This window comes from Gallinula chloropus (genome assembly GCF_964237585.1).
Source record: "Gallinula chloropus genome assembly, chromosome: 22".
In the NCBI taxonomy this organism is placed as follows: domain Eukaryota; kingdom Metazoa; phylum Chordata; class Aves; order Gruiformes; family Rallidae; genus Gallinula; species Gallinula chloropus.
In genome coordinates this window covers 8,695,557-8,710,136 of record NC_140107.1, presented here as the reverse complement: position 1 = coordinate 8,710,136, position 14,580 = coordinate 8,695,557, and the positions used below count along the sequence as shown (strand labels likewise).

General features: G+C 49.4%; 1 protein-coding gene across 1 annotated transcript in view; it reads left to right on the top strand.

The window, feature by feature from the left end:
- Window positions 1-14,580, top strand: part of CSMD2 (CUB and Sushi multiple domains 2) — a gene marked incomplete at both ends in the record, with an annotated part of 270,482 nt that overhangs the window by 176,624 nt on the left and 79,278 nt on the right. The window contains 7 exons of the mRNA XM_084274397.1: window positions 1,733-1,921; window positions 4,038-4,207; window positions 5,396-5,552; window positions 5,924-6,115; window positions 7,310-7,436; window positions 12,715-12,917; window positions 14,213-14,404. Coding sequence (XP_084130523.1) covers window positions 1,733-1,921; window positions 4,038-4,207; window positions 5,396-5,552; window positions 5,924-6,115; window positions 7,310-7,436; window positions 12,715-12,917; window positions 14,213-14,404 — 1,230 coding nt within the window. The remainder of the gene's footprint in view (window positions 1-1,732; window positions 1,922-4,037; window positions 4,208-5,395; window positions 5,553-5,923; window positions 6,116-7,309; window positions 7,437-12,714; window positions 12,918-14,212; window positions 14,405-14,580) is intronic.

Here is a 14,580-nt window from a genome sequence, read left to right as displayed (position 1 = left end):
AAGGAGCAAAGCAGAGCTGGTCACTCCCATTGTCCGTCTGGTCTCTTTTTTCCTTTGGTTCACTGTTCCACTCAGATGCTCATCCCACAGCCCGGCCTCTGCAGCTGGCTTTGGCCTGTCCTAGAGGTAACGCTCGCCACATGCAGCCTGGGCCAGGTCTCCACAAGCCCACTGGCATTGCCAGGGAGCTGGAAACAGTATTTTCTTTTGCTGAGCTTACTCTAATTGACCTGCTGTAATAGCAGGTACCAGCAGACCTCCAGGGGCACGTAGCAGGACATGGAGGGATGTGGGGTTCTGCTGAGCGCAGCAGCCCTTCTCGCTCCTGCTGTGCTGGTGAAGATCTGGCTGTGCATGGGATGCAGGCTTCAACTGCCTGTGCTTATACAAACCACTGGTTCCTTCAAGGGAAATTCCCAATTTGTGGAAGTTGCTCAGTGAGGAGCAGCATGCTCATGGTGCTCTTGGGGAGAGGCTTGAGTAAAGGCGTGTTTGCCTGTGATGAGCAGGTCCTCATGCTTATAAATGCTTTGCTGTGGGGGAGTTCTGCCTGAAGTGCTCAAGGTGTTTAACTGTGTCCTTCACCCCAGAGTCCTACAAATGACTGCCTGAGTGTTTGCTGGCTCAGCACATGTCCCCTTCACTGCCCAAGTGCCCCGACAGGCTGTGTGTAAACCATCGGCTACCAGACAAAAGCTCCTTGTGTTGCTGCGGATCTTTTCTGGATCTCAATGTACCTTTTAGCCCTGAGGGCGCCGGGGCAGAGCCGGTGTGGAAGAGAAAGGCCCATGGTGTTGTGGAGTTTGGTGCTGGAGTGCTTGAGCCACTGACAGACAGACCTGTTGCCAGAGATGCAGATGGAACCTGCTGCACAGACAGAACTGGTTTCCCACACCTTTGTTATGGCCTCTGAAGTCAGGGATTTGCATAGGATGCCCTGTGGAAAGCAGGCAGAAACTTCCAGTCAGCTTTCGGTTTGATGGGGGGAAAAATGGCTTTATATTTTTCTTAAAAAAAAAAATTGCATCAAAAGATCTAATTAGAGGAGTTATTTTTAATGTCTCAGGGGATGCCATTCCTCTCTTGGAGAAGGTGAATGGGAGTCAGGTACATTTTTAGCTTCCTTTTAGGTACGTACATCGTACACCACAGGGTCTGCTGTTTTCCAGCCCATCACAGCCCTCAAAACGGGGCTCCTCCAGAATGTTCTGCAGTCCAAAGTATGTGTTTGGCGATGAGCTGTGGCGCTACCTGACCTTTCATTTAGCAGCAGCTGGAATCTTCTCTCCTGTTCCTCAAGCAGGAGGCTGTGCTCGTTCATTCCCAGGGTTAGTAATGCAGAGGCAGCCGAAATCCCACCTGGATCAATTAATCTTCACTTGACTAAACCAGAGGGAGAATGACAAATCTCCATCGTGTTTTGTCACCACTGATGTCACTTTTTCACTTGTCTGACAACAGTGACAGAAAACCAAACCTGTTGTGTTTTGGGCTGAGTCGAGATCTTGGCGACACCCTGGGGCTGCATATTGAGTGTGAAGCCTGGCTGGTCTTCACAGCTCAAACAGGACCCACATCTTCCCTGGGAGCTTCCTCCACAGAGCTTCCTCACAGCTGGACCAAAGCTCCCTCTTCATCCTCGTATTCAGGAATGGGGTACCCTCCATGGGGAGAAGGGCGATGTGGAAGATGTCACCCTGCCATTCTGTAAATGTCCTTTTGTCCCCTCTAGAATACGATTTGGAGCCCTGTGATGAGCCAGAGGTCCCAGCCTACAGCATCAGGAAGGGCCTGCAGTTCGGAGTGGGGGATGTCCTCACCTTTTCCTGCTTCCCCGGGTACCGGCTGGAGGGCGCATCCCGCATCACCTGCCTCGGGGGGAGACGGCGTGTGTGGAGTTCGCCTCTGCCAAGGTGTGTTGGTAGGTGGTCATGTGCTTTCATTTTGCTTGGTTGGTTACACTGTGCTGGATTGGTGCTCTGGGCCGGGCTGGGGGCATCCCCCGGCTCGCAGGGTGGTTGGTGCAGGGACGGGGAAGAGGGAGCTGGAACTGAGCTTTCAGACCTGTGGCTGTGCCTGGGCAAGGGAGGGACAGGCAGTCTGTCCTGGGCAAGGGAGGGACAGGCAGTCTGTCCTGTGGCAGGGAGGGCTGCGATGCATTCCCAGGTTGGGGTGCCCCAAGCACACAGCAGACCAGGGCAGGCAGTGCAGGAGCCCTGTGCCTCTGTAGCCTGGCCACTGGTGAGCCCCAGTGATGGTACAGGGGAGAGCCATCATCCCTTTTGGGATAGCTTCTGTAAAACAGCATGGTTTTAGGGCCATCCTCCCTTTGAATCAGTGCTGTAAAGCTTTAATAGTCCAGACCTAAGGAAGCTGCTTCTGGGTGGGTGATCCCAGGCAATGCAAGTTCCCTGTTAGTATGGATGTCTCTGCGAAACCCCCTCTGGCTTTTACCTCTGCTTTACCCTCTGGAGTTTTTTCTTGCACTGTACACCTTTCCCCTCCTCTCCACCAAGCCCTTTTTTTTGCACCCCCTCCAGCCATTATTTACACTAAATAAATCAATCTAAGGGTAGAGGAGAGGAGGAATTCATCTGCAACACTGAGCTGGGTTCTGGCGTCCATCCCTGATGCAGATGGGCTACAGATGCTCGTGTCTGGCAAGGTCTGCAGAGCACCCCCTGCCCAGCCTGCAGGACCCTCCAAGCATAACTGTCAGTGTGAAACATCTGAAGTAGCAATGTGCTACGATCCTACCGAAAGGCAGGAGGATGCTTCAGGCCTTTGTAAAAGGATTTAACATTCTTTTTTCTTCAGTTTTAAGTTGGAGGCTCTGCTGCTGCCTGGCTCACCCAGAGCCACGAAGGACTTGTTCCTATCAGACCAGCTCTCGTCCTTGTTTTCACTCTGGCAAAGCCTGCTAGGAATATTTTCCCTGTCTCTGTTGGTGACCTTTGAAGGCCATCACAAAGAGAGCATCCCAGCAAGAGCCAGGCTACTTTCTCAGTCTGTTGAGCTTTGCTGTTCAGTCGTGTCATGCTGAATGCGTTTCCCAGCACTGCTTAATGCTTAGGTCACAGGGTTGCATCATCCTGCTGTGACAAGCAGCCTCTTTTGGGCATGAATAATAATCAGGTTGTAGAGAAAGCTGATCAGGGGAATCAAAATCAGAAGGAATTGTACTTAACAAGGGTTTAGACTTGATCCTGGGACATCATCACGAGGTGGACACGCTGGCTTCCATTTCCCAATTCCCTGGGCAGCTGCCTTGGAGTTGGCATGTTGGTTTTCCAGTAATGGGCCAGATCCATTGTCTGGTGGCAGGGTGACAGCTTTGTCCCCAGCATCCCCACTGCACGCTCAGATCTGCATGCTCACCCTTGGGAATAGATGGGTGTTGGAGAGTTGCCCATTGAGATCACAGGAGATTCAGTTGGTTTTGCCAGACAACCCAGAGGTTTTGTATTGAATTCCTGTCCTAGAGGTGGGTCTGGAGAGAGAGTGGTGTCTGCCCAGGAGCTTTGGGTGCTGTGCTGGCTGTTGATGTGATACCACGGGGTTTGTATGTGCTGTCTAGGTATGTGATGAGCTTTGTATAAACACAGGGAAAGGCTTTAAATATTTCAGTCTAATAATATCTTTTTACTTCCCTTCTGGTTCATGAATCAGGAAGGAACATAAACACAGTCGCTGTTTTGAGCAGGTGGTGGTTTTCCAGGGATTTTTGGAATGTTTTTCTGGATGGGAGCCCAAGGTAGCATTTGAGCACGCCAACTTTCCGTGACTCAGTTTCCCTGCCCATTTCAGGAGAGGATATTACCTCTCCCGTAAGGCACCAGAGGTTTAATGATGACAGCAGTGCAACCAAGTACTGCTTCAGTTACTGACTGTGCTTGGAAATAGCATCCATGGATGCGTGAGCAGATGGGCATGGGAAGGAGTGAGCATCTGTGGCTGTTTGGAGGAGTCACCTGCATGTGTTGTATGGCCAGAGTACACATGTGGATATTAAAATGTGCTTTTGTGTCTTTATATAGCTGAATGTGGTTCATCTGTCACTGGAACTCAAGGCGTTCTGCTGTCCCCCAACTACCCAATAAACTATAACAACAACCACGAGTGCATCTACTCCATCCAGACCCAGCCAGGAAAGGGGATCCAGCTGAAAGCCAGGACTTTTGAACTGGAGGCAGGAGATGTCCTCAAGGTAATTCTTCTGGCTTTAGCCATGAAGCACTACTGTGCCACTCACGAGAGTGGGATCTGAAGAGCTGTTCTGAAGTTGTAATGGAGTTAGCTGAGGCTGAGCTCTGGAAAAGGCTGTCCTTTCCACTGCAGGCTTCCTGGCTGGTTGAGTCTGCAGATGGATGTGTAAACAAATTATCCATTAAAAATGGGAGATACATCTGCCATATCTCTGTGCTTCTGCTGTGAAGTCTTCCCTGAGATGCAGAGCTTTGCTGGAATGCCAGGGGTCCTCCCATGGCAGCTGAACTTCAGTTCCTTCTGCGTAATTGTGCAGGGGAAGCTCTTAATACATGAGGAAGTGTGAGGCTCTGGGCGTTATTTTTGTGGTTTTAAGAATCAAGGCCAATTTGTCCAAAAAAGAGGTTTATTTAAATACAGAACTCCAGATTCAAGCTCTTCAGCGTTCCCATCCTCAGATTAATCTGCATTTACAAGCTTCAGGACTCCGTATAGGAGACAAATCCAGGCTGAGTTTCTATTAACCGCAGAGAAACGGTTTTGTAGGAGGCATTAATGTTACAAGATGTGCTGCTGCTGTGCTGAGCCATCTTCCCAGAGAACGCCTCTGTCCTTATTCAAGTGCCATACTTCTGCACTGCACGACAGGTGTAATCCAGGTATTTTCAGCTCAGAAGTGACTGGAAAGAAAAGATTTCCAGCTAATGCGATGAATATACTCGTCGTGAAAGAAATTACATCCCCTCAACAGGTTTGTCATCAGCTTCTCATCTGCTCCTGGGGAAAGTTGCTATCGATCTCCACTAGTGAGAAGTTGCACTTTATCCTCATAGAGAGTCACGCTATCCAAAGGAAAGGGGGGAAAAAATCCCAAGCCATTTGTGTTTTCTTAAATGATAGCAGGGTCGGGGCACATCTGTGAGTCACTGGAGGAAGAAATTGTTCTTCCCAGTAGCTGTGCTGCACCTTTGGAGCAGCTCTGTTCAGAAAGCACAGCCCTGAGTACAGTGGAAGGATGCGCATCTCCAGGGTAAGGAGATCCGGTGTAAGGATGCCCATCTCCAGGGTATGAATCCTGCTCCTCACAGCCTTACTTGGGATCATTTCACCATCTTCCAAGGAACTCTTCCTGGCTGGACTTCGAGCAAATAAGAAGTGCTTTCTAGTATGTGTTTCTTGTTCTTCCCAGGTCTATGATGGGAGTAACAGCTCTGCCCGCCTGCTGGGTTCCTTCAGCCGCGCTGAAATGCTGGGCACCAGCATCAACAGCACTTCCAGCAGCATGTGGCTGGAGTTCATCACCAACAGCGAGAACACCAGTAAAGGCTTCGAGCTGCAGTTTTCTAGTGAGTCTTAGCCCAGTATGCTTGTGAGGTGGGAATCCGAGCTGTCCTGGTGCATGCTGGTGTTGGAGTTGCACGACTGGAGGAAGCTGGACTTGTAATCTGAAGTGGAACTGGAGTGGGGGAGGCATTGTGCTGGCAGACCTCTTCTGTGGTGGATGAGGCGGTGGCAATACAGAAACTTTGGACCAGAGCTGAGATACCAGATTTCTGGGATCTCGTTCAAATATTAATTAGCAAAGTATTAATTTTCAATATGGTGTTTGTTCTCTCCAGCAAACGATTTTAAGAAGAAAATATTAATATGATCTCGTGTTAATATCTCCTGGCTGTTAAATAGCTGATGAAAACAGATGCTGCTTCTTCTGCTCCAGGCTTTGAACTCATTAAATGTGAGGACCCCGGCATCCCACAGTTCGGCTACAAGGTCCATGACGAGGGACACTTTGCTGGCAGCTCTGTATCCTTCAGCTGTGACCCTGGCTATACCCTGCGAGGCAGCAGGGTGCTGGTCTGCCTGACTGGGGAGCGGAGAGCTTGGGATCAACCCCTGCCAACCTGTGTAGGTGAGACAACTCCTGCTTTTAAAGTGTCCTCTGGCGAGGACTTGGCTTGTCAGCACCGCACCCAACGCCCTTTCTTCCTCCTTTGCTAATACAGATGATGCTGACTGATGCTGCTTGTGCCCATCCAGGTTAATAAAGACCATTATAAGGACCTAAGGCTTCTTCAAACTGAGAACACTGATCTCTTCAAAGCTTGTACAGGTGCCTTAATGCGAAGCACTGTACTCTGAGCATAGGTGTGACAGGGTTTCTTGCTTCACTGCAAGGAGGATGCTGCTTCTCCAGGCCTTTCCCTTTCACTTGAATGTTAAACTTTCTGGTGATAGCAGATGTCACTGTGTGTCCAGGCGTTTGGCAGTTGAAAGTCATGTTTGTTTGAGAGTTATGTGGTGGTGTTTGATTCCAGATCTTCAGAGGTTTTATTTCTCTCAGCCTTTTCTTGGCTGAGTTTTGAGCTCCCTTTTACCTGTAGCCCTCCAGAAGGATACCTTCCTGCTTGGAAAACTCTGCTACCAAATTTTGTGTATACAAATGCAGTGCTGCTGTTCTGTTCCCTGACAGCTTCATAATTAGCTATTGTTTCCAGGACATGGAGGAGAGGTTCTCACAGGCTAAATCCTCTGAGAGAACTCAACAGCCAGAAGGCCACTTTCACGGTCACAAGTGATGTGCTCAGACACTGGCACTGTGACCTAACCAAGAGTGAGGACCATTCTTTATGCAGTAACTGCTGAAAAGCTACAGGAACTTTATTCAAAATTCCTGTATGCTTTTGAGGCTCATTTATTACAGACACGTGTTGGCTGCCTCGTTTTATCACGCCCAGGAATCGTTAAGATATTTTATGCCTTAATGATTCATGTCTTAATGCCTCTCCCCCCACGTGTGTGAATTGGGGGATGCAGGATGCTGGCAAGCCCTGCCTTTGTTCACTACAGAGTCACAAAGGTGGAGGGAAGCTCTGACAGCCCATCAGGCGTTGGGAGTGTGCTCAGCAGCACAGAGTTATCCTGATAACTCAGTCTTTTACCCAAATTAAATGGCTCCCTTTGTCTTTGTCTCATAGGCTTTGAGAATCTCTTTAAATGGGAAGAAGTACTCCCTGTTGTGCTTGTAGGATGAGATTTGCACAGTTGCCAAGTAAGAACAGTAGTATGTCATGAATCTTCTCACTCACCCATATGTTTCTTTCAGCTGAGTGTGGGGGTACTATCAAAGGAGAGTCATCAGGACGGATACTGTCTCCTGGCTACCCAACGCCCTACGATCATAACCTGAATTGCATTTGGACAATAGAGGCAGAAGCTGGTTGCACAATAGGGTGAGTTTGGCCAAGCTGTTGTGACTTGGGTTTCTTCCCACGTGTGGTTTATTTGTCCAGAAGGAGATCAATAATGATAGCAGGCAGGTGGAGGGAATGCCCTGTCACTTTGAGAGTCTGAAATGAAGGATTTAACTCCTTGCCAGGTGGGATGTCACTTCTCCTTTCTCTTAAACGTTTTAGCCCTGTATGACCTGTGCTGGTAGCAGCTCCTGTGCTGTGGGTGGTGAAGCTGGAGTATTTGCTGTCGTTGCCTGTGGTATGACTGTGTTAAAATAACATCCAAGAGCTGCTGCAGCATGCATGATGTAAGTGCTTGTCACCCCTTGCCCTGACAGGGTGTATTCATCCCACCAGATCAGTGTTGAGTTTCCCAGTGATGTTTAACACATGTCCAAGTGACATAGTCCTAAACTGAGGGCACCTGTATAATATTCCTTGGAAGATCACATCTCAGGGAAGGATAAATGGGAGGTGCTTCAGGGTTTGCTTCACCTCCCAGAGTAAATTAACACTGAAAGGGGTGAGCTCTGTCACGATATGTTTGTATGGTCAGGTGTGATGGTCCCCAGAGGTGAGTGGCCAGCTGGAAAGCACAGCACTTAGCCTTCACCCCCTAACTGCATTGTTTTATTGTTTTAATAACAAACAGAACACGGACAATGTCATCCTCCTCCTGAAGGGAAAGACTCCCGATGGTTTCTAAATATCTGGTCTGGACAGGAACCCAAGACTCTTTTTTCCTCCTGCCCCTCTGACTTCTCTCATTGTTCTGTTGCCACTTTCCTGTTGCAAAAGGGCAGTCTGAAGTGTAATTTGCTTAGAAATTACATGAATTTGGCAGTTGGGTAAGTGTGGTACTGAGGACATTGGGCTCATAGAGTTCGTGCAGTCACCAGCAGAATTCAGGCAGTTTCCTTCTCCATGATACTTCCCCCCCCCCCCCGTGCTCCTGCTGCTCACCCACCGTTCCCACACCAAAGTTTGCCCAAGCCCTGGCAAGGCATTTTTGTACCTCTCTGTGTGTACCTGAGCACACCACTCCAGCTAAAGCGATCCAGTGATGGGGAACAGAAGGGTCCTGGCAAGTGAAGTTCTGGTGGCATGATGGGGCTCGAGGGGGAGAAGTGCAGAGCACAGGGTCTAGTCAACAACAGTCCTCTTCTCCCACCATGTCCCATCGTAATCTCTAGTGCTCATTAGCTGACTTCAGCCCCATTTCTGTGCTGACCCAAACCTGTTGCTGTCCCAGCCCTGTGCTCCTTCACTGTCAGTGCCCTTTTATCTCCGCGGCAGCTTCCTCGCTGCATCAGCACTCAGGGACTGCTGGTTTGATAAGGGGTGGGTTCAGCTCTGAACCCAGAAGAAAGAGCATAGCCAGTGCAGCTTAACCCCAGCACAGGCACCTTCCAGTTGAACTCTCCTTTTTTTTTTTTCCATTCTCCTGGAAAAGATTCTGCAGAACCCAAAGATTTTTGTAAGACACAGTAGACATGAGAGCCCCTCTTCTCTTCCTCTCCCCTAAAAGGGTAAGAACCCACCTCATCCAGAGGCTGCTTCCACAGGGGGCTTTACTCACATGTGTAATCACCGTTGGCTTGTGCAAGGGTACTCAGACGAGCAGAGCTATGGGCTTGTGTTTGCAGAGGCTTGGAAGGGGCCAAGACTGAAATGAAACGATGCCAGACCATAGTATGGTGATGTACCTTCTGACCCTTCCTTTCATCAGAGATGAAAGCTCCCTTCTTCTGTTCCTTTATTTGGCAGCTCAAACAGAACAGATGATCTCTGGGTAGTTGAGAGCACATTTTCAGCGACTTCATTTTTATGGTAATCCATTGGAAAAATAATCCTCTTCACGCCTGATACATTTGTATAAAGCTCTCATTTATAACTTACATTAAAATTAATCACCAAAGCTTTTTGAATAAAGCTGTATCTGCACAGAATGAGGGGAAGGGGAGGAAGGAGAGAGAAAGAGAAAAATTACCCTGTGCGCCGTTGCCATGCAAGTTGGAGGGTTGCACTCTGAGAGGGGATTCGTGGTGTATGTGTGCAAACACACGTGTGCACACCACATGAAAATATCCACTGAGGTGACCTGGCTTCTCTGTGAGACTCTGGGAAGAGGCGGAGGAGGGAGGGTGTGCTGGGAGAGGAACCATCCTTGCCTGTGAGTACTGCTTGTGCACTGAGTACCCACGGATGTGTGGCAGTGGTGTTTTGTTGTGTAGTGGTGACCTTGGTGTTGTAAGAGAGTTTGATGATGCTGCTAATCCTGTGTTAATGCACAGGTTTCATTTTTCACTCTCATATTAGAGGGACGAGCAAGAATATTGGGAAGCTCCAGTTTGCTTCCTTGGAGATTTCTAGGGATGTAACATTCAACAGCTCTTCAGTTTGGGAACCCTCTCTGGGCTAGAGGGAGAGCCTGCAGCCCTGCAAAGTGCTGTTGGTGTGAGAGAGCCCTGGCTTTGTGCAAGCTGTGTGGCATTCCCAGGGTGCTGAGCCACGCGCGGCGGCTACCGCCAGCTCCAGATGGGAGCCCAGCCTCCTGCAGAGCAGAGCCAAGCCAGGGCTGCCAGAGCTTGGATGGGGAACAGCAGCAGAAAGAGCCTCAGGTTGGGCAGTCGGGATGTGGGGGTGATTTCTGAAGGGCTGGGCTCAGTGGCTCACCAGAGATGATACAGATTGCTGGTGCAGAGCTGGTCTCTCCTCCTCTTGGCTCGTTGCTAAGCTGGGAGAACTTTCCTGCTCTCACATATATATATTTATTTATCAAGTGAGTGCCACAATTCCTGATCTGCTTTTTGCTGCGTTTTCACACATGAAATTGGGATTATCAGAGTGCCAGAATTAAACTCCACTCCTCTCCATTGTCTGCTAAACCAGTGCTTAGACCTTGTCTTAAAGTCCTGCTGGGAATGGACTCAGGCTGATGAATCCATGCTGTTTGGTGACAGGTGTGCCTGTGGAACAGATTGACTTGCTCCAGAGCACACCAATTTTCTCAATAAAATCAGGTATCCCACTGGAGTCCTGAACCAAGTGGTGTCAGACAACCTCTGCTTTGCCCCCTGTCATCCAGTTACCTGCTCGGTGGTGAAGCCTGCCTGCGAGTCACTGCCCCAGAACCGGGGAGGAGGGAGTCAGTGTGGGCAGCCTTGGTGCTGTGTGGCAGTCCTGGGGTGTCCCCCCACCCCAGGGTGCTCTCTGGCAGCATCTCCCCATTTCCAAGGTCTTCAGCAATGAGTTTTCTCTAGTGGTTTTGGCTGACTAGAACCTCTTCACCTGGGAGCAAACATCATGAGGGCCAGGTGCCAGTAGCTGAGTTTAACCACGCTGGTTTAGCCAGGCAGGTTTGACCATGCCAGTTTAACTCCTCTCCAGCTATTTTCTCTTTGCTCAAGGACTCTGCTAGATTTCTGATTCAGCTCTTTTGGTTTCTGTCGGATTCTGCAGACATCATTCTGCTGCTGAGTACATCGCAGTGGGCTTGGGTTGGGAGGGATGTTTTTTTTTTTCCTTTTCTCCTTTTATGGTCCTACCTGATGTGTTTGTGTTTGCCCCGGATAAATGGGAAAGCAGCCAAGCAAATGCTTCCTTGTTTTCCTCCGTGGGCTGTCGGGGTTTTAAGCCCAGTACCTGACTGTTTTGTTTCTGCAGCTTTCCTCAGTGCAGTGTATAGAGCTCTGTCCCTGTTTCTGAGTGGCATGCCTCCAGTGACCCCTCTGTTAGCCTGATTTCCTTGTGCTGGGTCGTGTTTCCCCCAGTGATAACGTGACAGTGAAAAACAGAGGCAATTAAACTCCTTCTCTTCAGATGGTGTTTTAAGTGAGGAGTGGAAGGGACTGATGTATCACAGCCTGTCGTTGATAACTCCCTTGGCAGTACCAGTAATAATGATGGTATCTCAGGCTTAGATGGTCTTTCCGATCTTGAAGGATCCCAAAGCTCTTTGCAAAGCCTGGATCCATCTGCTTTGCATCCTTCCACATCAGGGGTTGGTTTGGTGGGGAGAAGTGCAGTGTGATACACACACTGAGGGTGACAGGGCCCTGGGACAGGCTGCCCAGGGAGGGTGTGGAGTCTCCATCTCTGGAGATATTCACGATCCATCCGGATGCCGACCTGTGCAATATGAGCTGAGGAGCTGCTCTGGTGGGGGGTTGGACCTGATGATGTCTCAAGGTCCCTTTCAACCTCTGTGATTCTGTGATTCCCCAGCCCAGGGTGGGAGGAGGGAAGTGTCACACTGGGATCTCCCAGACCCTCGGAGTCGCTGCAATCCAGTGTGCAGAATTTGCCCCCACCTATTTGCCACTATCCCACACACCCTTTTCTGCCCCTTTTATTAACCTCCAGGGCCGTTACCACCCTGGTAAGGGTTTCTTTTCCAGCATGATGCCATTTGACTTGAGTGATGCTGGTTGTTTCCTTCCCCCCGACCCCGATACAATTAGCTCGGTGCCAGGAGCACATTCTCTGATCTGAGTGGAGGTAACAAAAATCAATGCGTTTTATCAGGAGATGCTGGCTCTGGACAATAAGCTGTTCCTTGCAGGATACCAAAAAAAGCAAAAGGACAGCCAAGGTTGTTGCCATGTGCAGCACAGGGGGAGTGTAGGAACTGGGTGGGTGTATGTGAGGTGTCTGAAGGGACCCCAGCACGTTTTCTGCTCATTCAGATTCTTGATACTTCAGTGTTTATCTGTTCCAGAGCTCAGTGAAACTGCAGGCACAGTCCCATCCTCTCCTCCACAGCCCCTGTGCCTCCGCTGCAGGGTCCCCATATGTCTTTGACCAAGGATTTTGTTTGTGACAGCAGCTCACCACGGTGTCCGAGCACCTTTGGTGTGGGACAACACGCAGTGCTATTCTGGCTAGGGACATAGCTGCTGCTCATGATGGGCTTTTGGACCTTTACTGTGTTTCTCAAGGTTTTTAGGAGAGAGCAGTCATTTTATTTGCTCAGGGGAGAATACCAAAGGGGATCCAACTTGTCAGAAAACATTAGTATCTGTTACTCAGGTGGGTTTTGCTTATGGATGTGTGTTACCAGGCTGGCATGTGATGTGAGAGCTCCTGGCTTTTTTAAGGACAAAGTTTGGTAAAGGGGCAACGTGCTTTGTCCAAGCTGAGTTGCAGACAGCAAGAGAGAACACGTTCCTTGTGGGCCAAGCTACCTTAGGTTGGTACCAATCACATTTCTGGCCCTTCCAGGAGAAAAGGCAGAGCTCAGCTCCTGGTCTGACTTGCAGTTCGTTTTGCCACACAGGCTCCATTTCATGGTGTTCCACACCGAGGAGTTCCACGATGTGCTGAGGATCTGGGATGGTCCAGTGGAGAACGGCATCCTCCTAAAAGAGATGAGCGGGTCTGGCTTACCCAGTGATGTCCACAGCACCTTCAACTCTGTCATCCTTCAGTTCAACACTGACTTCTTCACGAGCAAGCAGGGCTTTGCAGTTCAGTTCTCAGGTAGGCTTTGTGTTGCGTCCTCAGCACCATCCAAACCTGGCTTTGCTGAGAAGGGATCTCAGATTTCACATCTACAAAGTACTGATGGCACAGATGTTTCCAGGATGAAACATCTCCTCCGCTGACATGTCCAGTAACCGACCAGTAGATGCCTGTTTTGGAGATGGTAATGAACTGGGGGCTGTTGGGTGAATGGTGACACGGCTTTCTGGGGACTCAGCCACATCTAAGCATTGCTGGCTCTCCCAAGCTTTTGCCCATAGCTTTTTGTTTGGGTGCTGGAGAGGAGGCCAGCTCTTTGGGAAGAGTTTCTGCTGGGTACAACACCTTCTGAGACGGTGTCACCAGGCATAGCTCTGCTTTTCCTTCACCAGACTTGTGTCTCAGCTGTCCAGGACAGCCAGAGCGGGCTGCTAACTTGCTTATCTCCAGTGGCACAGAGAGAGAGGGGGATTTCCTCTGGCTCTTTTAAGAAGAGCTTGCTCTAAACTGCCTAGGTGTAATAGACTCTCATCAACTTAGCAGGAAATAAGCTCTGCTCCACTGCCCGATACGGAGCTGGTCTTTACTGAATGCTTCTGCTCAAAGCCTTTGTTCACAAGGTGTGACTAAGTCGTCAGGCCTAAGCTCAGAAGGATACAGTTTCGGATCTTGTGAACTTTAATGATCTATATAAGCTTGCAAAACTTCTATTACTCCAGTACTGTTCAGTAGTTGCAGCATTGACAGGCCTTGAGCTCGGTCAGCGGTGGAGCTGTGCTGCCCACCCCCAGCTGGGAAGGAGCTGTGAGGGGTCATCACACGCCTCAGAGGGACACAGCAGTGAGACTGGGAGGGACAAGCGTGTGTTTCTGGAAAGGTCAGGCTTGATGCTTCACAGGGCTAAAGGCTAAATTGCTCTGCCACTTCAGGGAAGTGAAAAGTGCTAGTGGATTTGTTTATTTTGCAGCCTGTGTCTGACACAGAATTCTACAGAAATGCCATGTAAGATCAGTGGATGTCTAGGCTTATTAAGTAAATGTGCATGTGCACAATTATACATCAAACTTGCACTCTGTGTAGTGCACTTGAACTTGCAGGTCCCCAGAGCCTTTACCAGCTGGAGTGGCAGATGCTCAGTGCAAAGTAAATGCCAGGTTTTGTCTGTGTGGTGACTTTAAGGGATACAGAAGGAGGAGAGAGGGAGAATGAAGTTATTGCTTGGATATGTCTTTAAGGACAGAGTCTAAGTACAGCTGGTGCTGTAAGCCTGTATTAATTATATATATTAAACGTATATTTTTGGATACTTCCAGTTTCTACTGCCACTTCCTGCAATGACCCAGGAATTCCCCAAAACGGGAGCCGGAGTGGTGACAGCAAAGAGGCAGGAGACTCCATCGTCTTCCAGTGTAATCCAGGATATGCTCTGCAAGGGGAGGCCAAAATCACTTGTGTGCAGATTGAGAACAGGTTTTTCTGGCAGCCAGACCCTCCCTCCTGCACAGGTATGAGCACTCATCCATCCTCCCCTTGTACTGGCTTCTCTGCCCTGTTCCATGGCAAGGTATCCAAAGGGGACAAGTCCCATCTGGTTCAGAGAGGTGTATGACAAGGTGTGTGTGTGTATATATATATATATATGTCTATCTCAGGTTGCTGTCTCATAGAACTGCTTTTTAGG